Source organism: Psammomys obesus, unplaced genomic scaffold, assembly GCF_907164565.1.
Source record: "Psammomys obesus unplaced genomic scaffold, mPsaObe1.curated_primary_1811, whole genome shotgun sequence".
Lineage (NCBI taxonomy): Eukaryota > Metazoa > Chordata > Mammalia > Rodentia > Muridae > Psammomys > Psammomys obesus.
Genome location: NW_026596149.1, coordinates 11,819,672 through 11,844,657, shown reverse-complemented (window position 1 = coordinate 11,844,657; position 24,986 = coordinate 11,819,672). Strand labels below are relative to the sequence as shown.

Genomic DNA, 24,986 nt, shown 5'->3' with positions numbered 1-24,986 from the left:
CAAACAAACAAAAACCCCAACAGAAACAAAAAACTTGGATCTTTACTCACCAAGGACCAGGGAACTATCAGATTAGATTCTCTTCTGGATTTGGTTCAGAAAGAGGGGGATGATAATACTTGTTTAATTAACTAGTACGTTGGATAGATTAAAGTGCTTTGTAAACATTAATTAAAGATGCAGGGAGTTAGCTGAAGCCAATGTGTTATTAGAGGAAAAGTTTTCTTCCCTGTAATCAGGTCCTTCTTCTTCCTGGGGAGGGCCACGGTATGATCTAAGGGCTGAGGAATTGGACTCAGCCTGACAGCTGCCTCTAACCCAGGCATTTGTGCAGCCAGCCACTTCCGTCCTTAGTTTTCTGTGAAATGGGGAAAAACACAAACGTATTTGGGATACAGATTGTCATATTCTGTATCATTCAAGCCATACCAAGGCTTACAATGAAAAAAACAAAACAAAACAAAACAAAAAGCATGCTACTGGTTTTCTCACTGATGACGTGAGCTTCTGCTCACTTGCAAAAGGCTTCCCAACTAGTTATTATTATTAGCTATTCAGAAATATTTCTAGTGCTAAATAAAGAAATAGCAGCAATCAGCAGGGTCAAAACCTGGACATTCCTCCAGCCTTGTCTACCTGATATTCCCTCTCTGTAAAACGACCATCAGAAGCCAAAGGTCCCTGCCCCGGAGATGCCTCAGCAGGTGAAGGCAGTTGCCGTGAGCCCTCAGTTCTATCTCACGTATTGGAAAGAGAGCACCAGCTCCAGAAGGTTGCCCTCTGGCCTTCACTTTTCTGCAGCAACTCACACACACAAATCAGTGGATGGATGGATGGATGATGGATGGACAGATGTACCAAAATAAACTCAAAAAAGCAAGGAGGATTTTGACATTTTTTTCATAACAAAAAATGACAAATATGTCGAGCATGTTGGTGGCACACGCCTGTGATCCCAGCACCCAGGGAGGCAGAGGCAGGCATATCTCTATGAGTTGAGACCAGCTTGGTCTACAAAGTCCAGGACAGCCAAGGGTACACAGAGAAACCCTGTCTTGAATACTCCCCTACTCCAAAAAAGATAAATATTTAAGGAGCTAGCTATGCTTACCCTGCTAAAAACACTGTTTAATGTGTAGATGTATGGGAGCATTTCGTAAGTAACTCACAAATTCTTATGGGTCCATTAAAAACGAAATAAAGCTGGGTGTGGTGGCACACACCTTTAATCCCAGCCTGCAGATGGATCTCTCTAAATTGGGGGCCAGCCTGGTCTACGTAGTGAGCTCCGGGCCAGCCAAAGCTACATAGTAAAACCCTTTTTCAAAAAACAAAAACAAAGAAACATCTACCCACCCACCCCCAAATAAATAGGAAAAAAAGAAAACAAGCATTGTCTAAGTGAATGAAACGAAATAATGTATGTTATGTGTGCCTTGTCTGAGAGTGTAAGTATTCCATAAATGTAGTCATTATTATTAAATGAAAATACTCTCTCAGAAAAGTGTTGCTGTTGGATGCCTGTAATCCCAGAAGTCAGGAGAATCACGGACTTGAAACTAACCTGCTCGATGAAACTCAACTTCAAAACACCAATGAAACCCTCAAAGTTGGTGGTGGAGTACATCCTCCTAGCAATTTCACATCGCTCACCCTCCATTCGGTCTCACTAGTAGACCAAGACCTGAAAGATGGCCAAAGGCACAGCCCGGGGCCTCTGGCGCTGGCCCTTTAAGAGTCGCGGGGGCGCGCAGCGTACCTCCGGCCGACGGGTGTCCCGAAGCCGGGAGCGCGCGGCAGAGGCGCAGCGCGGGCGCTGGGCGGCGCGCGCACGGCCGGGAGCGCGCGGCGGGGAGGTGCCGGGCGCTCCGGGCCGAGCGTACGCGGCTCGCTGGCGGGTGGACGGCGCGAGCGCTGCGGTCGCCGCCGGCGCGGACACCTGCGACCCTCGGAGGGGACCCGGCCTGGTGAGTCCCGCCCCGGCGAGCAGGGGCAGGCCGAGGGGTGAGCGGCGGGGCGCGGCGGCGGCTGTCCGATCTTCGAGGGCGCCGCGTCGGGGAAGTCCAAGGCGCGCAGCTGGGGCGCCCGCCGCCGCCGGGGTCGGTGCGCGGGGTGGCCTTCGGCCCGGGACTCCGGGGGTCGCGGCGCGTGGCTTCCCACGCGGGTTTCCCCGAGGGCGAGCGCGCGGTGGCTCGGGGCGTGTGGTCCGCGTTGGGTCCCCGGCTCTCAGGCTTTGCTCCTCGCCTTTCCCGGAGCCCGACGAGGGGGATCGGCACCCGGCTGCGCGTGAGGACCCGTCCCCCGCGAGGCGGGACCGGGACGTGGCCGGAGCCACCTGTTAGAGCAGGCTCCTGCGCGAACCCCTCCGCAGCTTTCCGCGCCTCCGCCGCGTCCCCGCGGGGAACTGGATCGCGCGGGGATGTTTGTGTGGGTCTGCCCGGGGAACTGGGGCTGCGGGATGAGGAGAGAGGATTTGTGGCTAATGGGACGCGGGCTTAACAAAAGGCAGTCAAATAAACGGCAGCGTTTCTCCCAGACGGAAAGTTTCCCAGCATTGTTTTACGGATTCTAAATTTAAGCAACTAACCCCCCCCCCCCCCCCCCCCCCGCCCCTAAACCGCAGGACAACTTTTAACTCTTGCCTGAACCTATTTGGTGCAAAGCAGAAAATGAAGGAGTGTGTGAGTGAGTGAGTGAGTGAGTGAGTGAGTGAGTGTGTGTGTGTGTGTGTGTTTCCCCCAAACAGAACTTTCAAGTTCTGCTGGGGGAAGATTCCTTCTGGCTCAATTTTAATAGAGAACAAAAACAACAAAAAGCTTTGTCCCTGGCTGATCTAGAAATACCAAACCAGGTATTAAGTGTAAACTTGGGGAAAGTGCTTGCCGGACAGACTTATAATAATAATAATAATAATAATAATAATAATAATAATAATAATAATAATAATAATAATTTTCTGTGAGGTTCTCCAGTGTGTGCTAAAACTTTGCCCTCATATTCCATGCCTGAATGTTTGGGTTTGTTTTTCTAGGTGGAGGAGGTATTTTCGTTGGTGCAGCCAATGTGGAAATACAAACAAATGCCCTATTTACTTGGGGTTGGGTGGGAAGGGTGGAAGTCTGCTCAGATCTTTCTTGCTAGGCTTGACAGTGTATGTATGGAATCTTGTGTGTTTTCTTGCCCAGACGACTAATAGCCTTTTTTTTTTTCGGTGACCGGATTGGTTCCTTCCAACAGTGCCTCCAATGAGCTTCTCCTGGAAAATTTTGGATGCTGATAATTTTAAAGTACTTTTTTTTTTTTCTCCACTGGTAGAAACCAGAAATTTGAAACTGGAATAAGTGGCAGTCATAAAGAGAGTTGTGCTTTTGAAAATAGAGAGCCTCATGGCTTTTTATTGCAGAGGGATTGGCCTGTTTTAATGCAGACCTGGTGTGGCTACCAGTTCCCTCATCATTAGATTTGAAGTCTGTTTGACCAGCTCCGGTGTGCTGAGCCCTGACTCGACATTGCACATGCAAGAATTTCTAGATAAGAGCCATATGGTCCAAACTGATTAAACCCAGATCTGGTAATCCTGCCTTTGTCAGTGGCTGATCAGACACCTGGCCTCGGTTCCAAAGTTCTCAGACACCTCAGGAGCCTACAGTTGGCACCTTGTGTTGATCTGCAGATGGGCTCAGGTAACTCCTAGAGGCAGAGCAGAGCCCTGAAACCTGAAGGGAGGGAATCGGACGGCCTGGGGGGAGGAGAGCACAGCCCAGGGAATCCTCTGGAACAGAAATTTCAAGAGCACCTTATCTGTGTTGCTATGGGATGGGTGCCCGTGGCGTCGAGGCCGCTTGGTAGGAGCCAGGGGAATCCTAGGAGCATTCCAGAACCTGAGCACTTTTGATGGTCCAGGGCAGCGTTTTGGTTCCGTTTCCGTTGTGCTTTCTGGGGGCGTGGGGTGATGGCTTCCTCGGGTGTACCTTCTCTGCGTGCAGTGACATCCCTGATGGAGGTCTGTGAAGAGCCACAGTGATGTTTTTCCTCACCGGTGCCATTGCCTCGTCCTGGAGAGAATTTAATGGTGTTGCACTGATGGTCTGTGCAGCCTAACACACGCCACCTTTTTGGAACAGAATCTGCTAGCTCGTTATGAATGCCTATCACCACTGTAGATGCTGCAGCACTGGGAAAACTTGATTCATTCACACCCCCACACCCCCACACCCCCGTCAGGTCCTCAGGTAGCCCAGGCTGGTCTTGAACTTGATACCTGGTAGAGGATGACCTTCAACTACAGGGTGACCTTCAACTACCTATCTCTACCTCCCTAGTGCTAAAATGGTTCTCCTTTTTTTAAAAAAATGTTTATTACATTTATGTGTGTATGTGCATGTGCACAGTGCCCAGGTAGACGTCAAGGGACAGTGTACAAGGGATGGTTTCTCCTTTTTCACCATGCGAGTCTTTGGCGTAGGTCCAGTGGTGAGCGCCTGCACTGAACCATTTCACCAGCGCAATCATCATTTCTTACTGTAGTAAAATATAAAGTGCATGATTACATACAGTTTATCATCTTAAAGTCTATTCAAGCACGACTCCAAGTGTATTCAGAGGGGCATGTGACCACCACACCTGTCAGGTTCTAGAACTTTTCCGTCACCCTTCCCCAGGAAACAGTCGCCCTTCCCTGCGGCCCTAGCCCCTGAGAGCCACTAATCTGCTTTCTGTTTCTGGATTTGCCTATTCTTGTGCAGATGGAATCGTAAAATGTTTGGCCTTTGTGGTTTCGGGACTCATCAGCTTTGTATGGGTCTCTCATCCTTTTTTATGAATGCACAGTGTTCCATCTTACGCGTAGGTCACAAGTGGCTTGCTGTGGTCATCCTAATGGTATGAAGTAATATCTCACTGCGGTTTGCTTTGCAGTTCTTTAATGACTAACCACGTTGAGAGCTGTTTCCTGTGCTTGTTCACCAGCAGGGTGTGTGTGATAGGGGTTATATACATGTGAGAGGTGGTGGGTCAGTGTCAAGTGTCTTCCTCAGTCATTCTCCACATGACTTTCCTCCCTCCTTCCTGCTTGAGACGGGGTCTCTCGCTGAGCTTGGAGCTAGGCTGGCCGGTGAGCTCGAGACAGCCACCTGTGTCTGTCTCCGCCAGACCGCTCGTGCTGTGGTTATAGACGTGTGCCAGTGCGGATGCTGGGTATCTGAACTCAGGCCATGCTTGGCAGGGTACTTTTCATCTTCATGAACTGCCTTCATCTGCAGTTCATGCACTCCTGGTCAACCGCAGCCTGACGAAATTACCCTGATGCGTTGAGGAGTAAAGATGGTTCGAAACGGAGAGGGGGCACATTCGTGTGCCTTTTATTTCAGCATATTGTTTTAATTGCTCCATTGTTGTTGATCTCGTCCTGTGCCTAATTTATTTTAAGTTGAACTCTATCATTGGATATATGTGTACACAGGAAAAACATTTCCTATAGGGTTCTGTCTGTGCCAATCCATTTGTTGAGGTTCTTGAAGAGTGTCCTCCCCAAAAAAAGGCAACGGCTGCTGTATGCATATTTATTTATTTATTTACTTACTTACTTACTTGTGTCGGAGGAGGTGTTCGTTCATGCCACTGTGCACGTGTGGAGGTTAGAGGGCAACTTTAGGAGTCAAGCTTTTGTTTGGCTGTGAGTTCCAGGGATTGAGCTCAGGCCATCAGCCTCCCTCTGCAAGCACTTTTACCTGTTCAGCCGTCTTTCCCTACATCATTAGAGAAATATCCGCTGAGAAACTCATTCGTTTCTTTTGCATTGCTTTGAGCAAGGCAGCGAAGAGAACAACTCAAAGATGTAAATGTTAAGTTGGTGCCAGTGCACTTGAGCAGAACATCATGGCAGCATGGTCTGGTGGAGGTGGACAGGAAGCAGAGAGGAAAAGAAAGAATGAAGGGTGGGAAGGAGCCTGGGACAAGATGCCGGCGTGAACCTGCCCATGGTGACTTTCTGATGCTCACAGAAACTTCCCCAACAGCCTCCTCAGCTGGAACTAAGCTCCCAACACCTGAGCCCTTGTGGGAGACACTCATGGACTCTCAACTGTAGTTCTGTTTTGTTTTAGCTTTGTTACATCACCAAAACCCTGCATGAGTGCAGTCTGTGGATTGGGTTCCCTTTCAATCCTTTATTCTGTTATGGGCTGTTTTGTTTTTCTACTTTCTCATTGAGACCGCTTCTCTCTCTCAGGGGCCAGTTGTCTGACTAATGCTGAATCGGCTGCTGTCTTAGTTATCTGGGCTAGTCTCTTGTTTTTTGAAAGTTTTTATAGACCATTCTGCCACCTGTCATGTGCTGGGCCCTGCAGTAGTCACTGGGCAGACAAACAAATATGTATAAATTACAAATTTTTATTTACTTATTAATTTGACTGGTTGGTTTTTTCAGATAGGGTTTGTCAGTGTAACACAGTCCTGGCTTCCTGGACTTGCCTTGTAGACTTCGAATTCACAGAGACCTGCCTGCCTCTGCCTTCCGAGCGCAACGACTAAAGGCGTGCATCGTCACACCCGGCTACAAAATGGCCTGGTTAGGGCTGGGGAGCTGGCTGATAGGGTAAGAGCACTGTCTGCTCTTCCAGAGGACCGAGGTTCAATTCCCAGCACCCACATGGCAGCTCACAACTGTCTGTAACTCCAGTTCCATGGGATCTGTCACCCTCACACTAATGCACATAATATAAAATTAAATAAATTATTAAAAGAAAAAAATGGACTGGTTAAAGTTGCGTAAGAAGAGGGAGCCACATTCCACTGGAACTCCAGGGCTCTGACTTGGGCTCCGTTACCTTCTGTGGCCCCGGATTTATGCTCAGAGCTTCTGTAACTGGGTGTCCTGTTCTATAGTTTTGGGGTAGGATTCTGACTCCTCAGGGGCTCCGTAGACCTTGAGATGCAATACTCTGAGTTATTGCTTCTCTACTGCTTCCCTTCCCACACCCAGTTCTCTGCAGACACTTGAAATACCTAATTTTGTACATACTAAGTAATTATAGGCTGGGGCAGGGGTTCTGTTTGGGCTGTAAGAGAGGGCCATTGCTGCCTGCTAAAATGGGGCATTGGTATTTGGGCTTCAGAGGACTGAAAGGGCTTGAGTGAGTGCTGAGTTCCTCTCCTGCGGGGCTGGGTGAGTAGCAGTGGGCAGGGTGCTTGCACAAAGTGCTGGGCTCCTCTCCAGCACTGCGTTAACTGGTTATAATGATGGAAGCCTGTGATCTCAGCACCAGGGAAGTAGAGGCAAGAGGGTCAGAAAGTCAAGGTCATCCTTAGCTACATAGTGAGTACAAGGCCAGCCTGGGCTACATGAGACTCTGTCAAAAAAAAAAAAAAATGCTCCCCCATGCTCAGCACATTGGGAATTGTTCCTGAGATTTCGATTAAAGAAAATAAGATACATACTGCTATCAGTATGGACTGATAACAAAGACACCCACAAATCTTGGGGGGTTGCAGCAGGAAGAGTGGAAGGATAGAGGAAACGAGGCTGATGTGGAAGAGTTGGGCTTTGATCTCTTACACAGAGTCCAGCTCTTACCTTGGGCAGTAGCCACGCAAGGCTCAGGAGTATGGTTGTGGTAGTCGATCCGGATTTACTGTGGAGTGGACTTTTACACAGAAGGCTCAAGAATGAGGAAGGGTGGGTAGACACAAGAAGAGGTAAAGATGAAGTGCCACGGACAGGAGAAGGCACCTGAGGAATGTTCAATAGAATTCTTGGTGCGAAAGTTTTTAAAAGTACTGCGCAGAATGCAGACGGCCAAAAAGCAGCCCCTGGAACCGCTAAGCCACAGCGGCCTCGAACTTTGGAGCTCCTGTACAGGGTAAGTTGTCCTCCACGCACACGAGGGAAACAATGAGAAGCTCCCTGGAGGCCAGCAGCGCTCACGCTGTGTAAGTCCGAAGTCTCTAAGCTGGCTGTGAGGTCAACATGTCAACCCCACCCCCACCGACTCCTCTTCTGATTTTAGAGGTACTTTCTGTGGAGACGCAGTTGACACCAACAAAAATTAAACCGCACTCGGCGTCAGGTGTGGTGTGATGTGGACGTTTTCGGTTTCTTGGGAAACTCCATGTGTGAATATTTTTTAAGTGTGGGATGTGGGAAAGTGCCCCCCCCACACACACTCGGAAATCAGCTGGGCACTACCTCATTCAAGGGGCGCAGGGTTTTGTGAGCTGGGAAACATCCCCCTGTGGGCTGTGATAAAGGATAAATAGTGAGGCAGTGCTTTTTACACCCCTACATTTTGCAATGGTTTGCATTGCTTCGCTGGATCTTCTACTGAATAGGTCCACTGCTGCTGATGCAGGCTGCTGCTGCTGCTGCTTTGCTATTTAACTAAACTGCTGGCATCCTGAGGTCTGAGTTTGGTAATCCCCAAAGAACCCATCCACCCTTATCAGTAGGAAGTGGCTAAAAGAGGTTTACAGCTCCTTTCCCTACTAATCTCCTACCTAAGGGAGTGGGTGTTTGAAAAATTTAAAGCCTATTGTGGTGGCAGATACCTCTTATCCTAGCACTGGGAAGGCTGAGGCAGGAGGATCAAACCCAAAACCAAAAGAACCTTCTTACATCAGAACTTCACTATTTTCAATCAGAACTGCACTATTTTACATTAGTAACTACCAAACCAGTTATAAAAACATTTGTGTTGATTGCTGGTGATGACTGGCACTCAGCTGTGTTTTTTTCTTTAATTTTAATTTTATTTTATGTTTATTGGTGTGAGGGTTTTCGATCCGCCGAAACTGGAGTTTCAGACATTTGAGAGCTGCTATGTGGGTGCTGGGAATTGAACCCAGGTCCAGGAAAGGCAACTAGTACTCTTAACGGCTGGGCCATCTCTCCAGCCCACTCAGCCCACATGGCAACTGCGTCTGCTTGGACCACTTATCAGTCTGTCCTTTTTCAGCCACAGCAAGAATTTAGCCAGTGACCTAAAAAAAAAAAAAAAAAAAAAAAAAAAAAAAAAAAAGAAGGAAAGAAATCAAAGAAAAACACACGGGTAAGGTCTTGGGCTGTAGCTCAGTGGTAGAGAATTTGCCTGGCACGCTTGATCTCTCGTTCTGTAGAAAAATAGAACACAGCAAGAAGCGTGTGGTATGTATTGAAATCTGTATTTCTTAGCTAGTCTCCTCAGTGAGGTGTGAGCAGGGTGTTTATTTTCCAAGATGGTTGATCAGGTTACAAGCTGCAGCTGACCCTTCCGTTATTTGAATAATTATCAAGTTCTCCTCTTGAACTTCTTGAAGGTGCTGTTTTTCCTGGAGAGGTTCATAGGCAGCCCTTCCAACTCTGAAAATAGCAACATCTTAACTGCCCTAGCCGTCCAGTGTTTTCAGCAAACACTGATGGTCCTGCTTCTTCACAAGGAGCTAAGAGCCCCTTGTTTGAAGTGTGGACTCTACTCACAGGCCAACTTATGAGGGCATCAAGAAGTTGTCCCTGGGGGGTGGAGAGATGGCTCAGTGGTTAAGAGCACTGACTGCTCTTCCAGACTGAGCCGGATTCAACTCCCAGCACCCACATGACAGCTCACAACTGTCTGTAATTCTATAGAGCTGACATCCTCACACAGACACACATGCTGGCTTAAACACCAATGAACATGAAATAAAAATAAATACATAATTAAAAAAAAAAAAGTTGTCCCTGGAGGTGTGCAGGGGGAGGAGGAACCTGTGTGTCTGTCCCCAGGTGGGGTGTCTGCATTCTCTCCTCTCACAAAAGCTAACAAAGACATTCTGTTGAGATGCAACTAAAAATTCTACACAGGGGACGAGGGTACATGATGGTCAAACATGCAGAGGCCTGGATTCTACTCCCAGCAATGCAAACAAACAAGCAAGCAGACAAACAACTGGGCCCAGCGAGAGGCCTTGTAGGAGCTTTACTTCTGGTTCAGATTCAGATCTGTTCATTTGAGATAAGATATGCAAAGCAGATCACCACAACCCAGTCTAACCAAGTGTTAGGAATACTCCAGTAAACAAAATCCCCGGGAGAAAACTTCAGGTGGGGATTTTAAGCTCCTGGGCAACAAAAGGCTTTGTAAAACAAGAAGGTGTAATCATTGCGCCTGAGTTTGAGGGACTACATTTTATCTGGTGAGCAGCGTGTAGTGGGCGCTCAGCAGGATTTGTTGAATAAAAGAATTGCTTAAGCTGGGATTTTCTTCTGTTTTTAAAACCATAGAAAGAAAATAGGCTTTTGTGTGTGTGTGTGAGTTTTTTGTTTGTTTGGGGGATGTTGTTTTTGTTTGTTTTGAGACAGGGTCTCTTTATGTACCTCTGGCCGTCCTAGAACTCCACATCTAGACCGGACTGGCCTTGAACTCACAGAGATCTGCCTGCCTCTGCCTCTGAGCACTGAGATTAAACCACATCTAAAATGTCAGCTTCAGCTTTTGAAATACGAGCTGAGTGAAAGCTTGCAGTGCCTGTCTGGACTCCAGTGCATTTCATTTCACAGAGTGCGCTCCTACTAACTAGACTGTCTTCAGGTAGGGTCTTCATGATTAGGGGCATCTGCTTTTCATCTCCTGCCCAGAAACGGTAAACTACTGACAGGAGAAGTGTTACTCAGCCCACAGTCTCAGGCTGCCTGGCCAGCTTGTTTGCCTCAGTGTAGACCCATCACTTATGTTCATGTGATGTGACCTTCACTCATTACCTCCTTTTAGGAGTTGAAAGTATTAATAAAAAAACAGTTTGAAATTATTATGGTTTTTCTCCATTGCTCAGAAAGATTGTTTCTAAAAAGCAGAAATCGAAATGCCTATGCTTTCAAAGATCAAATTAACAGTCATCTTAGGCTTTCATTACATTTTTTGTGGAGCGTCTATTAAGATTTGAGGTCTTTGATTTTTCCATAAAACGTGTCAGAAGTTAAAATACTGCCAGGCCTGTTGGCACGGGTCTCTAATCCCATAATAGGAGGCTGGGGCAGGAGGATCACAAGTTTAAGGCCTGCCTGGCTGCAGAATAAGTTCAAGACCAGTCGTCAGCTTAGACCCTGTCTCAAAATAAAAGCATTTTTGAAAAGACTGAGGGTGTAGCCCAGGAGTGGGGTGCTTCTCCAACATGCATGTGAGAGGCTGAAGTCAGTCCCCACTGCCGTGGGGGAGGGCACTGAGGGGCACCCTATTCAAGGGAACGATGAGGGTCAGGGTCAAGGTAGAGCTTGTGTGTGTGTTCCTCTCGATATGTCTACAGTACGCTAGGGTCCAGTAGACAGCACTGAAAACAAACAGCAGTGTGTCTTTTTGTTTTGTTTTTTCTAAGACGGTTTCTCTGTGTAGCCTTGGCTGTCCTAGACTTGCTTACAGACCAAGCTGGCCTCGAACTAACAGAGCTCCTACAACCTCTGCCTCCCTGGGTGCTGGGATTACAGTGTGTCTTTATGTAGAACATCCTGGCCTTGAACTCTCCTTCTCTTGTTTCAGCCTCTGAACTTTGAGAGCTCAAAACATCTGTTTTCAGGGCTCCCTGGAGATGAGGCTCAGTGGTGGTAGAGCCCTTGCTGCATGACCAAGGCTCTGCAGCCTTGGCTTTGAACCCTCATACTGCTAAAAACGAGACAACAATAACAACAACAAAATCCTGAGACCATCACGGGAAGGTGAAGAGTTTCAGACCAGCTTGAGCTGTATACAAGACCCTGTCTCAGAAAACAAATTTACTTTTAGGATTTCAATCTCCCTCCCCAAGAAAAGAAGATGATTTTAGAGTTTTAAAATGTGGGGTTTTAGTTGGGAATGGTGGTGTATGCCTTTAATTCCAGCATGCAGGAGCTGGAAACAAACAGGCCTCTGTGAACTCATACCAGCCCAGGCTATGTAGTGAGAACCTGTCTCAAAAGTGTGGATGGGGCTAGAGACGTGGCTCAGCAGTTAAGAGCACTGGCTTCCCTTCCCGAGGACCCAGGTTCAATTCCCAGCACCCACACAGCAGCTACAACTGTCAGAAACTGCATTTCCAGCAGATCTGACACCCTTACATCAAGGGACGTAAAATAAAATTAATTCTTTTTTTAAAAAAAAGTGCGTATGCTGGGGAGGTATAGTTAAATAACGGATAATGATTATAGTTGGTGACAGGTGTCATCATGCACGAACATGCACACACACACACACACACCCCTCTAATGATAAGAAATTCATAGTCTAGCTGAAGCAAAAAGGGTCACATGCAGAAACCTGATGAGATCAGTTGTTGCGGAATGACAGAGGTATCCTCCCACATTGACGGTGGTGGAGTATGAACAGCAAGGCCGAATGGATGGAGTAGAAAGAACAGGAAGACGCAGAAGTTGGAGGGGCAGGGTCTAGAGTGGGGTTCTGTTGGTGGAATGATAGTCCAGCATGCACAAAGCCCTGGGTTCAGCCGCAGCACCAAGGAAACGGCCTGGTGGTGCTCACCTGTCATCCCAGCACTCAGACGGTGGAGGCGGGAGGGGCAGTTCAAGGCCTTCCGGTGGTGCACAGAGAGTCTGAAGCCAGCCTGAGCTGCGAGAGTGAGACCATGTCTCAAGCCCCGAAGTGTGTGTACTGTGGGGAGAGAATATGGATATATCACGGAGGAAGGAGGGGTAAGTTTGATGCAGTTTTGTGGCTGGATTTGAAAAGCTGAGGACAGAGCAACAGGAAGCTGTAGGGATTGGCATATTACAGGAGTCTGGGCGAAGTAAAGGGGTTCGTTGTTGTGGAAATTTAGATGGAAGAGGTAAGGACAGGCCAGATCTAGAGGACCGCTCCAAGCCCTACATGTGCCTACAGGTAGGTTCCTTGGCGGTGTACATTCGGGGAATGCAGAGGCCGCCGGCTTGATGGGTCTGTGCTTCGAGAGCAATTGGGAGTGTGAGAAGGGCTGTCCAAGTGTTTGGCAGGTTGCTGGGGGCCGTGGTAAGGAGTATTTGTTTTGCGTTTAAGAAAGTCTTTGAAAGTAGAGATTCTTAAGTGAGAATGACTCCCAGGACCAACAGCTGCTTTTAGCTTTCAGCTAGGTCAGTTTGAGGTTTCTGAATGGGCGACTTGGGTGTGGAAGGAGCAGGGGCCACAAACTCCAGCTTGCTGTGGAAAGTTAGACTACACTTTTTCTGAGTGACTGAGAAGGGTGCACACAGCTAACCAGCGTGCTGTGATGACTGAAGTAAGGCTGTCTTGTGGATGTGGCTTATTTGCTTGCTTGCTTGCTTGCTTATTTATTTATTTATTTATTTATTTATTTATTTATTTATTTATTTCTTATTAGTTACATTTTGTGGCTTATTTATTTTTAATGGAGAAAAGAAAATAGACTAGGAATAACTAAGATTTTTGTTTTTAATCCTTCAGGTTCTTTTGAATAATGGAAAAGGATGTTGGGAATCTGTTTTCTATGAAGAATAGATTGGCCTCTGGGAGGTGATGGCGAACACCTTCAGTCCCAGCACTGGGAAGGCAGAAGCAGGCGGATCTCTATGAGTTCAAGGGCAGCCAGGGCAACAACGGAAAAATTTACTGAAATAGTAAGCACTGTGCTGCTGCTGTTGCTTCTTCTGCTCCTCCTCCTCCTCCTCCCCTTCTTCCTTCTTCTTTTGTAAACTCCGTTATAAAACTCTTTCTTGTTAGCACACATCACCTGCATGCACAGAGGAATTTAACATAGCCAAATAGAGTCTATGAAGGCAGGATTCCCATCCTGCTGTAAAAGCAGCAGAATGCCTGCCTCACAGAAGCCACTGGGGTGCCTGTTCATAGGAACAAATGTTGTCAAGAGCCACTGGCTCCAAGACCCACAATGGCCGCTTTGTGCTTGCTTGTCTCCATTTCACCCACTTTAACCATATGAAAAGCCCACTCATGGTAACCAGCCATGGCCATTCTAAATGGCTCCTACTGTGACACACTCGCAGTTTTTTAATGTTCTTGAAGGTCAAAGAAAAAAAAAAGAGTATCTTTTAAGAAGTCATTTGGTTATTATGTCATCATATTGAGAGTTTCTCAGGACCACGTAAAAGACCATTTTTTCGCTATGTTTTTTGTCCTAGTTTTTGGGAGACAAGTTCTCAAAATCGCTGTGAATGGGGAAGGAAGGAATGAGAGGATCAAAGAGCGGGGCTGAGGTGATTCGAGGGCTCCCCAGTTCCAAGGTGTTCTTCTGTTTATTTAAATCCAGGTTCTCTGTTTTCATGTCTTTTCTGTCCATCCACTCGGTTTATTTGTGATTTTCCCCCCAGCTTAAGTTGGAATGAACTTGGTTCATCTTGTTCCTGCCTCCTTTTCTGATGTCACTACTGTTGACGTCATCCTAGTCCCATGTCTCACGGCCCTCTTACCGTCTCTTACCATCTAGCTTTAAATACTTTCCGATTTTAGTACACTTTCCAAGAGTTATTTAGAACTAAGTTTTTAAATGTTTTAGACTTTATGTACATGTTTACATATATGCCATGTGTGTTTGTGCGTGTGTGTGTGTGTGTGTGTCCATATTCTCTGAGGTCAGAAAAAAAGATCAACTCCTCAAGAGCTGGAGTTACAGGTGGTTATGAGCTTTTCAACATGGGGCCTGGGAACCAAACTCAGGTCTTTTTGGAAGAGCAGGAAGCACTCTTAACAGCTGAGCCATCACTCCAAACCCAGAACTGTTTTTAATGGCTACACACATGAATTCTCCTAGTTACCTTTATTGACATGTAATGCAATTATATTGTCAAAAATAGAGTTTCTTAATGTCAGTACCAAGATGTGCCAAGACTTGCTTGGGCCCAGTACGTCAGCAGTTTCCATGTATCTTTATGAAATTAAAGGAATGTTTGTTGTCTGTAGACAGGATCTGAGTATGTAGCTCAGGACAGTCCTGCATTCTCCTGCCTCCTTCCGCAGCCTCCTGAGAGCCACCATACCTGGTTGGTGGAATGCTTATTATGAGGTTGCTTCATCCTGGTATGCTGCAAACACTGATTAAATCAAAATTTTAACCATGCTGCAGTTTGTTTGATCTTGAAGTCTGTAGGGAGGGGGTTAGAGTTCATCGCTTTAGGAGAGTGGTGACATCAAGTCGTGTATCTGGTTTGATCCAGTGTAATCATGCCCAGAGCATGTGAAGAAGAAGGGGAAGACAGGTGAATACTGAGATGGGCATGGCAGGTTGGCAATGGGTCAGCATGGGCCATAGTGGGCTTGTACTGTGGGTGCTGGGAAGAAAGTGGACATGTGGCGAGAATGTGCAGGGCTGGCTGGAGACGAGTGACGGGACGAGGGAGAGGCCAACAGTGTCTTCAAAGCTTTGGGCCTGTGGACAGGCCTTTAGCGGACGTCAGCGCTGAGATTGCACAGACTCTGTGGTTTTCAGGTGAACAATGGTGAGACATAGTTGCTTGGGTTGTTCTGTAGGCCTACTGTCTGTATTGACAGGCAGTGGGGTGGTGGAAGGAAGGTTGTAGGCAGACCCTCTGGGGTATGCTAGTCTTTCTGGAATGTCCTGTTAAGAAGAAAATAAGATTTGTTTGTTTGTTTGTGGTTTTTTTTTTTTTTTTTTTTTTAATTCTGGCTCCAGCAAACTCACTGCAGGGGAGGGCGTCACTTGTTCTTTACAGATTTGGCTCAGCAGCTAGTGTAGGACTTTTCCCCTCAGCTGGTTGTCCTCCTGACTGAACCATGCTGGCCAGAGGCAGACTGGCCAAGATGATGAATGGCCCTGGCCTTGTTCTCGTTACTAAGAGGATAAACTGAGGGTGGGGCGCTTCTAGTAAATAATGGGAAATAAGCCTAGGAAACATAAAAATATGAGATGTGGTTGTGTTTCTGGTCTTGAGTTTTTCCTGAAGCAAAGGCTTTGAGTTTTTGCTGAAGCTTGCTTTCCACCCCCAGACCCTGAGAAGAGTCGGTTTCTTCACACCTTCTGCTGACCCTAGCCTCACAGTTCTAATATGTACTTCGTGTAAACTCAGAGAGACCCTAGGTTGGACAATGAGAATAAATATTTCAAAGTGGTAATAACTCTCACAGACCCATGGCTTGGTCGGTACTGTCCATCCTGTCTGCTCTACATCTCAGTGGGTCCTATTCCGGGGTAGATGGAGGCTGCCTCTTTGTTCACCCCTTTAGAAAACCTGCTCTTCGCAGTGGACCAGGGAATTCTGTGTGTGCAGTTCCTAGGGAGCTTCCAATTCTTGATTCTTTTTTTCCCTTTTATTAATATTTTTATTTATTACAATTTATTCACTTTGTATCCTAGCTGTAGCCCCCTCCCTCTCTCCCTCTCTCCTCCTTCTCCTCCCATGTCCCTCCCCCAGTTCACTGATAGGGGAGGTCCTCCTCCCCTTCCCTCTGACCCTAGCCTATCAGGTCTCATCAGGAGTGGCTGCATTGTCTTCCTCTGTGGCCTGGTAAGGCTGCTCCCCCCTCAGGGGGAGGTGATCAAAGAGCCAGCCACTGAGTTCATGTCAGAGATGGTCCCTGTTCCCCTTACTAGGGAACCCACTTGGAGACTGAACTGCCATGAGCTATATCTGTGCAGGGGTTCTAGATTATCTCCATGCATGGTCCTTGGTTGGAGTATCAGTCTCAGAAAAGACCCCTGGATATTAGACATATAATATAGGATAAACATACTAAAATCTGTACACCTAAAGAAGCTGAGCAAGAAGGAGGACTCTGGGTAATGTGCTCAATCCTCATTCAGAAAGGCAAACAGGATAGACATCAGAAGAGTGATAAAACAGGTGCCCACAGAGGGCCTCTGAAAGACTCTACCCAGCAGGGTATCGAAGCAGATGCTGAGACCCATAGCCAAACTTTGGGCAGAGTGCAGGGGGATAGAAAGACCTGGAGGGCACAGGAGCTCCACAAGGCACTCAGTGGTCCCTTCTGAGACCTTTGAGCTCAGAAGTCTTTTCTGAGACCTTCGAAATTCTTGATTCTTTTAGAAATCAGCAATGTAGAACCAAGGTTTCGCCTTCTCTTCTGCCATGTCCGCCTTATGGAAGACCCTGCCTAGCTTCCTCATATGCTTTTGAGAGAACAGCCTACAGAAATCTAAATGTTACAGTTTCTCAGCTTTTAAAATCACAACAACACATAGAGAAGGCATCTGGAAAGGTGTGGTCAGCCACTTCCCCCCCGCCCCACCACCAGGGCTCACGTGCTGCCCGCCACAGCACTGCTCAAACCGGCACAGATCCTGAGCAGTCTCGCAGTCTGGGGAGCTCCGGAGTGTGTGGGTGAATCAAGACTTCCCATCCCGCCCTCACCTTGCGGACTCCCGGGGAAGGATATACTACATCCCGTCTCCTTGGAGCTGTGATTCACTCAGGTCAGGACCCAGTTTTAGCTGAGTCAGTGGGTGGGATCCACAGGAAGGATGCAAGCATTAGCCTGCCTTCACTGCCTGGGCTGGCTCACCAAGCCTGACTCCAGCCCATCCGCGGCCAGGAGCATAGCTAGAACGCATGCATCTGCCTTTGCTTGGCTCTGATGGTTGTGTGGCCCCTGTTGTCAGCACTCTTGGTAGGTCTGCCGTATGTGTTTATACTAGATGCATGCTCGATGTTTGAATTTTTTTTTTTTTTTTTTGAGACTAAATGTATTGGAGTTTGACCCTGTAGATCTGAAAGCCTGACTTATGTGCTGTTAGTCATTTAGATACTTACATATCTGTTTAAATGATTTTCAAAACCTTCGACTTTTGTTGTGGTGGTGGTTTGGTTAGGTTTTTTTGTTTTGTTTTGTTTTGCTTTGCTTTGGTTTAGTTTTTTTGGTTATTTGAGACAGGGTTTCTCTGTGTAGCCTTGGCTGTTCTGGACTCACTTTGTAGACCAGGCTGACCTCGAACTCAGAGATCTGCCTCTGCCTCTGCCTCTGCCTCTGCCTCTCCTAATAAAGATGTGCACCACCACTCCCTTGGTTAGATTTTTTTGGGATATAACCCAGGCTGGCCTTGAACTCACTAGGTAGCTAAGGACTTGACCTTCTGTTTCCCCTGCTTCTGCCTTCCAGGTGCTGGGACTGAGGACATGGGCACATCTAGTTTTGTTGTTTTTGTTTTGAGGCAGGGTCTTGTTATATAGTTGAGGCTGCCTTCCAATTTATGCTCTTCTTCACACACACACACACACACACACACACACACGCACTGTTGGATATACCAGCACGCTCAGCTTCCGACTTCTGCCACTTGGAGTGGCTTCCCACACTGCTGGGAGTCCCAAGTCTTCTGGTTTCCTAACCTTATTCTTGGGCACCGTCACTGAAATATGAAGAGAAGTGGGGTGGGGAATCTCTCTCTCAATCCGTCCTTACAGAGAGGCTTGTCGCACGCCCCGGCGGAGACACCGCCCTGGCAGGTGCCTGTTGACTGACTTTCCGCACAAATAGCTGTGGCTGTTAAGTCAGCCCCCAGAGGCATGCTCCTGCCAGTCACCTTTTCATCTTCTACAATATTCTACTGAACCCATCTGGTGGCTGGGTACTGGGCTGGGTTTTCCGCTGAGAAAGTCAGGGATCTTTTTTCTCTTTCTTTTTCCTTTTTTTTTTTTTCTTTCGTGTTTTCAAGATAGGGTTTCTTAGTGCAGTCCTCATGGCTCTGGAACTCACTTCGTAGACCAGGCTGGTTTTGAACTCAGAGACCTGCCTGCAATTAAAGGTGTGTGCCATCCTGCCTGGTTCAGCACTTAAAAAAAAAAAAAAAAAAAAAAGTGTCTGTTCATGTGAACATGCATGCAGAAGGGACACTTTTAAAAGCTATTGTTGTTTATCAGCATGTTTGTGTGTGTCTGTGTATATGTGCAGTATGTAAGCAGGTGCCCACAGAGGCCACTGCATCCTCAGGAGCTGGAATTTCACCAGCTGTGAGCCACCTCATGTAGGTGCCAGGAACCAAAGCTAGGTTCTGTGGAAAAGCAGTAAGTGCTCTTAACCTTGGACGCCTTTGTTCCTGGAAGTGATACATCAACATGACCTCCTTGGTAGGGCCACCTTACAGTACTTTCCACCTGCTGTTGACTTGCAGTCTCCTCGGGCCTCAGACAGTCTTTGGTCTTGGAGATGTCAGCCATCCTTCCCACCATCTTAGCTCCTGCCACTGCCTCTTAACTGGAGAAGGAAGCTGTTTTGTGGTGGCTAAGGCAGAAAGGCAGGAAAGCCTGAGGGAGAAAGTACCAGAGCCTAAGAGAGCGGCCCCTCAGTGCAAAGGAAGATGCCAGACTTCTTTTTCCAAGTTCCCAGCAACGGTGTCATTTGCCATGCTTCCATTCCTTCAGTCCGTTAGTCAGACATGGAGGGTGGACGACTCCAGTCCCAGCATACGGGAGGCAGAGGAACATCGATCTCTGTGAGTTCAAGGCCAGCCTGGCCTACATAGCAAGCTGCAGGCCAACCAGGGCTGCATAGTAAAACCCTTTCTCAAAAGTATGTATGTGTTTGTAGGTCTTGTATGTGTCTGCCGTATTTTGTTGTCTGTTCATGAGTAGATGGGCGTATAGGCAGGTTCTGTTTTTTAGCCATTGTGACTAGATCAGTGACTATCAGCAGCGGGCAAGTGTCTGTAGCAGGGATGTAAATCCTTTGGGTGTTTTTCTGGAAGTGTCTAGCTGGGTCAGACGGTAGGTAGATCTGTTTTCAGTTTTTTGAGAACCCTCTCTTCTGATTCCCAAAGTGAGTGTACACTCTCACCCACAGTGGATAAAGGTCCCTCCTTCTCCTCATCTTTGCCAGCATTTGTTGTCATTTGTTTTCTGGGTGACTGCTATTCTAGCTTGGGGGGCAGAATCTCCATATATTTTCATTTTCATCCCCTTGATGGCTAAGTGTGTCAAACATGTCTGAAAATATTTATTGGTCATTTGTATTTCTTTTTGGGAGACCTCTGTACAGTTATATGGCCCTTTGTTTGCTTGTTTGGGTGGGTTGTTTTGTTTAGGTTTTTGAATAGCTTTTTGTTTGTTTGCTGTTTGACACAAGGCCTCACTCTGTAGCCTTGACTGGCCTGGAACCCATTCTGTAGACCCAGCTGACTTCAGACTCATTGAGACCCACCTGCCTCTGCCTCTGGAATGCTGGGATTAAAAGCCTGTGCTGCTTTGCTTAGCTTGTTTACTTTTGAGTTAGTTTTCTAGCTATTAATCCTCTGCCAGATGGATAGTCAGCAAGGGCATCTCAAATTCTGCAGGTTCTCTGCACCCAGCTATCTGGGGCTTTTTGTTTAGCAGAGGGATTTTGATTTCAAAATTTGCCAACTGTGGACCAGGATTCCATTCAGAAGTTCTTAGCTATACCTTTACCTTAAACTGTTTCCCTCTCAGTTTCAGAGTTTTGGGTCTTACATTAAAGTCTCTGATCTACTTGGGGTTATTTTTCATTCAGGGTCAGAGGGAAGGATCTAGTTTCTTTTCTTTTCTTTTTTTTTTTTTTGCATGTGGATATTTAGTTTTCCCAGCACCATCTGTTTAAAGAGGATGTTTTCCCTCCAATATATATTTTTGGCATCTTTGTCACTGGGATCTTATATACTGTCTAGTTGCTCTCCATATCTGTTTTTGTGTCACTGTCGTGTTGGTTTCATTACGATGGCTCTGTGGCATAATTTTGAATCGGGTATGGCTCGGCATTATTAATTGTGGGGATGGGCTATATTTCCAGGTGTGGAGGACAGAGGACACTGGCTGTTGTGCTCTGTCACTGTCCATCTTTGAGACAGATTCTGAATTTGGCCACCAAACCCCAGTGATCACCCTGTTTTTCCCACAACACACACACCATTGCACTAAAAAAAAAAAAAAGGTGCCTGGCTTTTTTACTTAGTAGTGCTGGAGTTTTAAACTCAGGCCTTCTTACCACTGACCCATCTCTCCAGACCAAGTATACCCTCATCTGCATATCTGAGGTATTTTGTGTTTTGGGATGAAGATTGTTTTTTTTCTATTTCTGAAAAAAGAAATTGGTGTTGGAATTTTGATGAGATTGCATTTGAATCTATAGATTGCTTTTGGTAAGACAGCCATTTTCACAGAATTAATTCTTCTAGTCTGTGAGTATGGGCTGACTTTCTACTTGAGAGCAATGAGGCCTCTTTCAGGTCACTGGGGCCTCTTTCAGGTCACTAACTGCTGCTATGTGTTTTATTTCCCTAGAAGACCTCCCCTGCCTCAGAATGGGACCTTGGCTCCTGCCCAGTTTCCTGTGAGCCAGCCAGTTGACAGCTTTGTGTAGGGATGCCTGGGAACCAGCAGAAAGCCGAGCCTGTAGAGATGGACTCTGACGCGTCGCCCGGCTGCAGGCTCAGTGACTTGAGCAGAGGTGGCAGTCTGGAGAGCCGGAGCAGCAGTGCTCGGTCCAGAAGTTTCACTTTGGTGAGTGGTGGCTCTCCTTAAAACCTCACCCCTTTGAGGAAGAGTTTACAAAGCCCTGTTGAATGTCTCAGAATACTTCTCTATGAACCGGCATTTTCTTTTAATTTACCTGTGGGCACAGATAATAATTTAGGGCAGATTAGCCCCAGAAAGGACCATGCCTGAAAGCACTGCCAACCCAGGCCGGGAACATGGGAGCATCCCACAGGATAAAGATGTCTCTTTCAGACAAACTCCAAGGACTTTACAAAGCTCAGTCTTTCCAATCCTGACCCTTACACAGCACTAACCAACCTGAGAACCTTAGGTCTTTTGAAGGATTTGTTTGTTTTTCACAGATACTCCCCTTTCTAGATTTCCAAAAGAAATCCTGGGATGGTAGGCTACCTGTTCTTAACCTAACTCAGGTGGCAAGGTTACCATGCCATTTCAAAAAACATCCTGTGTCCATCCCCTCCACCCCACAGTGCTTCCTAATCATTTTAACCTATGATTGGGCATAAACAGTCATCTGGGTTCTTTGGCGAGGTTTTAAGATTTAATACTCAGTGAACTCCGGTGAATCCCCCCAGTTCCCAAGGCTAATGGATTGTGTGTCCTGTAGTCATGGAGCTACCCGCTCGCACAGCCCTTAGTCACAGGATGAGGATATAGGACTGCTGAGCTCTGGGGACCGCTCTTCTTATGGTGCGGTCAGGGAAAGCATACACAGTGTCCCAGGATTGTGAGAAATCATTTGCTTTGTGATTTCCAGAGGAAAGAGGGGATATGCAGACTGCTTTGGTAACTGACCCTGGGCTGGCTTTTCCCCCCTGAACCAGACCAGAAACTGTTCTGGTCTAACGAGCTATTTGAAGACATGGCCAAAGACCTTGTGTTTAATTCATTAGACATTAGTAAATGCCTGTTATGGACAAGAATTGAATAAAACTCGATTTTATTGAAGATCCCATCAAGATGTGTATAGAGCTAAGGCGGTGTGGCACAGCTTATAAAGCTCTGAACATCAGACAGATGAGAGATCAAGGGCTCTATTGCCAGTTTAAAGAAGTTTAAAGCCACCGAACCCAGCTGTAAGCCTTTGAAGCCACTCTCCTTCAGTTCTATAATCAAAACTGTACACAGACCTCATTCTTTGCTGGTTTGTTTGTGTCCCTTTCTTGACAGAAGTACAGGTTGAAGTTGGCCACAGCAAAAAATTACAACAGCATCTAGTTAGAAATAAGCATAATTAAGGCCTTGTTCTGCAGTAGGGAAGTACCATGTGTCCTTACAGTGGCTTTGCCCAGGTTGCTGAGACAGCACAACATTTAATCTGCAGGCCTTTTCTCTGCCTTTATTCCATTTTGGCATCAGTTTACATAATTAAATCAGTAAATCGTGCTCAAATGTCAGGCAGGTCTCTAGTGTCTTTGAGAATGGGTGATCTTGCTAGAGAGATGGCTCAGCAGTTAAGAGCACTGGCTGCTCTTCCAGAGGACCTGGGTTCAGTTCCCAGCACCCACATGGCAGCTCACAGCCATATGTACCTCCAGTTCTAGGGGATCTGATACCCGCTTCTGACATCCTATGTACCGGGCATGTGGTATGCTTATATGCATGCAGGTAAAACACCTGTACACATAAAATAAAAATAAGTCTTGGAGGAAAAGAACATGTGATTATCAAATCAAGACTCCATCAAAACAAAATATCCCTGGCTGCCTACCTGAGGGACAAACAGTGAAGAGCATTGGTTCACGTCTCTTTTCAAAATGTTTGTTTAGTCACATCTGCTTGTTTGCCTGCCTGCTTGTGAATGGGTCTTGCTGTGCAGCCCAGGCTGGCATGGAATTGACGGCATATAGACCAGGCTGGCCTCAAACTAGCAATGATCCTCCTACTTCAGCCTGAGTGCTAGGATCAGGCATGAGCCTCTACAACAGGCTCTGGTCGTCCTCACTTTTACAATACATATTTTCTTTTCTTTGGTCCTTCTGGTTCCTTTGTGCATTCTTCAGGATATAATTCAACTAAATGTTTTTCTTGAAAAGAAAAGCCTAATTTAATTATAGGAATAAAAGCCAGTAGTTTTAAAGGTAGAGGTTATTTTAGAGTGTGTATTTAAAACCTTCACAGGTCTTTAGTTCAACTAAAGATTTGGATTTTTCCGCTCGGCATCCTTCTCCACCCTCCCACCCCAAGCACTCCTATTCCTAATCTGTTCTAACCCAGACAGATACATCTGTACTATTGACTTTGAAGGTATTGACTGTTATTCATTTAAAGTTTGTCTGAGGAGCTGGCCCAGTGCGTAAGCGCTTGCTGTGCGAGCGTCAGGACCTCAGCTCAGATGCCGAGAACCGATGGGAGCCAAGTGCAGTTCTGTACGCTGAAGTCTCAGTGCTTCCATTATGTGATTGATGCAAGGCAGATCCTTGGAAGAGCAGGAGCCAGTCAGCTTGGCATATGTAGCAGCAAACAAGAGACCCAAACAACAGAGAAAGAGGACTGACATCCAAGGCTGTCCTCCAACCTCTGACCTCCATATGCCTGCCATGGCATGAGCATGTGCTCACGCACACACACATACCAAAGAAAGTTTGTCATCTACCTTTTAAAAAATTAGTCCATATAGGGGTCAGACTTGGTGGCATGTGCCTTTAGTCCCAGTACTCGGGAGCTTGAGTCAGTTGGATCTCTGTGATTTGGAGGCCAGCCAGGTCCTCAGAGCGAGTTCTGGGGCAGCTGGGGCTACATAGAGAGACCCTATCTCAAAAAAAATTTTTTTATATTAATTGTACTAGGTGGTGGGTTTTATTGTGACATTTCTCACTGTCATCTGCCTTTCATCTGGATGCTCCCCTCATTTTGAATTAGATTAGAGAGCTCTCTTTTCTTCTATTTTATGGGAGCAAATAGCAATCATTGGCAAGGCATTATTCTTTGTGGGAGGCTCACTCAGTGCACATTCTAATTACCCAGTAGACTTAGTACTTGTAGTTTTCTGATTTGAAAATTAGTTCATAAATTATTTCTTTAAAAACTGTAACATACACGTTAGGGGAGAGATTGCTTCACATGCCTTGAAGCAGAGTTTCCCTCAGAGACTTGTAAACATTATCTGAAGTTGGTGTGCTGGAGTAAGAATAAGTGAGAGATGGTTTCTAGACAGGGTTTTTAGCATCTGAAGATGGATACATTAAAAATAAATGCTTGGTGTAGTGGCACACACCTTTAATCCCTCTGCACTTGGGAGGCAGAGGCAGGAGGATCTCTGAGAGTTGTAGTCCAGCCTGGTCTACAGAGTGAGTTCCAAGACAGCAGAGTCTACACAGAGAAACCTTGTCTTGAAAAACCAAAAAATAAAATAAAATAATAAAAAAATAACATTTATAGAAAGGGACTTGTAAAAAAGAACAATTCTCCTATCAGCATACAACCTTCCTAGTTAATGCAGACAAACTTACTTTTCTTATAACTCACTCTCTCCCAATAAATAGACACTTATATTTGTCTCCATTCCCTAAGTGATGAAATTTTCAAAACTACTTCCAAGCCTGCCAGGCCACAGGGAGGCCACTGTGGAGTGTTTCTGCTTTCCTCCTTGTGGGGTGTCCGTTCCACTGTCCTGCTTTTT

At 46.5% G+C, this 24,986-nt stretch overlaps 1 protein-coding gene across 3 annotated transcripts in view; it reads left to right on the top strand.

The window, feature by feature from the left end:
* Positions 1-1,820: 1,820 nt before the first annotated feature.
* Positions 1,821-24,986, top strand: part of Proser2 (proline and serine rich 2) — a 33,193-nt gene continuing 10,027 nt past the window's right edge. Inside the window, exons 1-3 of one of the 3 annotated variants that reach the window (XM_055593904.1) lie at positions 1,821-1,967; positions 13,374-13,546; positions 21,149-21,367. In XM_055593904.1, coding sequence (XP_055449879.1) covers positions 21,230-21,367 — 138 coding nt within the window. In that variant the 5' untranslated portion in view covers positions 1,821-1,967; positions 13,374-13,546; positions 21,149-21,229. Of the gene's footprint in view, positions 1,968-13,373; positions 13,547-17,484; positions 17,529-21,148; positions 21,368-24,986 lie in introns of those variants that run through there. The other 2 variants (XM_055593905.1, XM_055593907.1) reach the window with 2 other exon arrangements.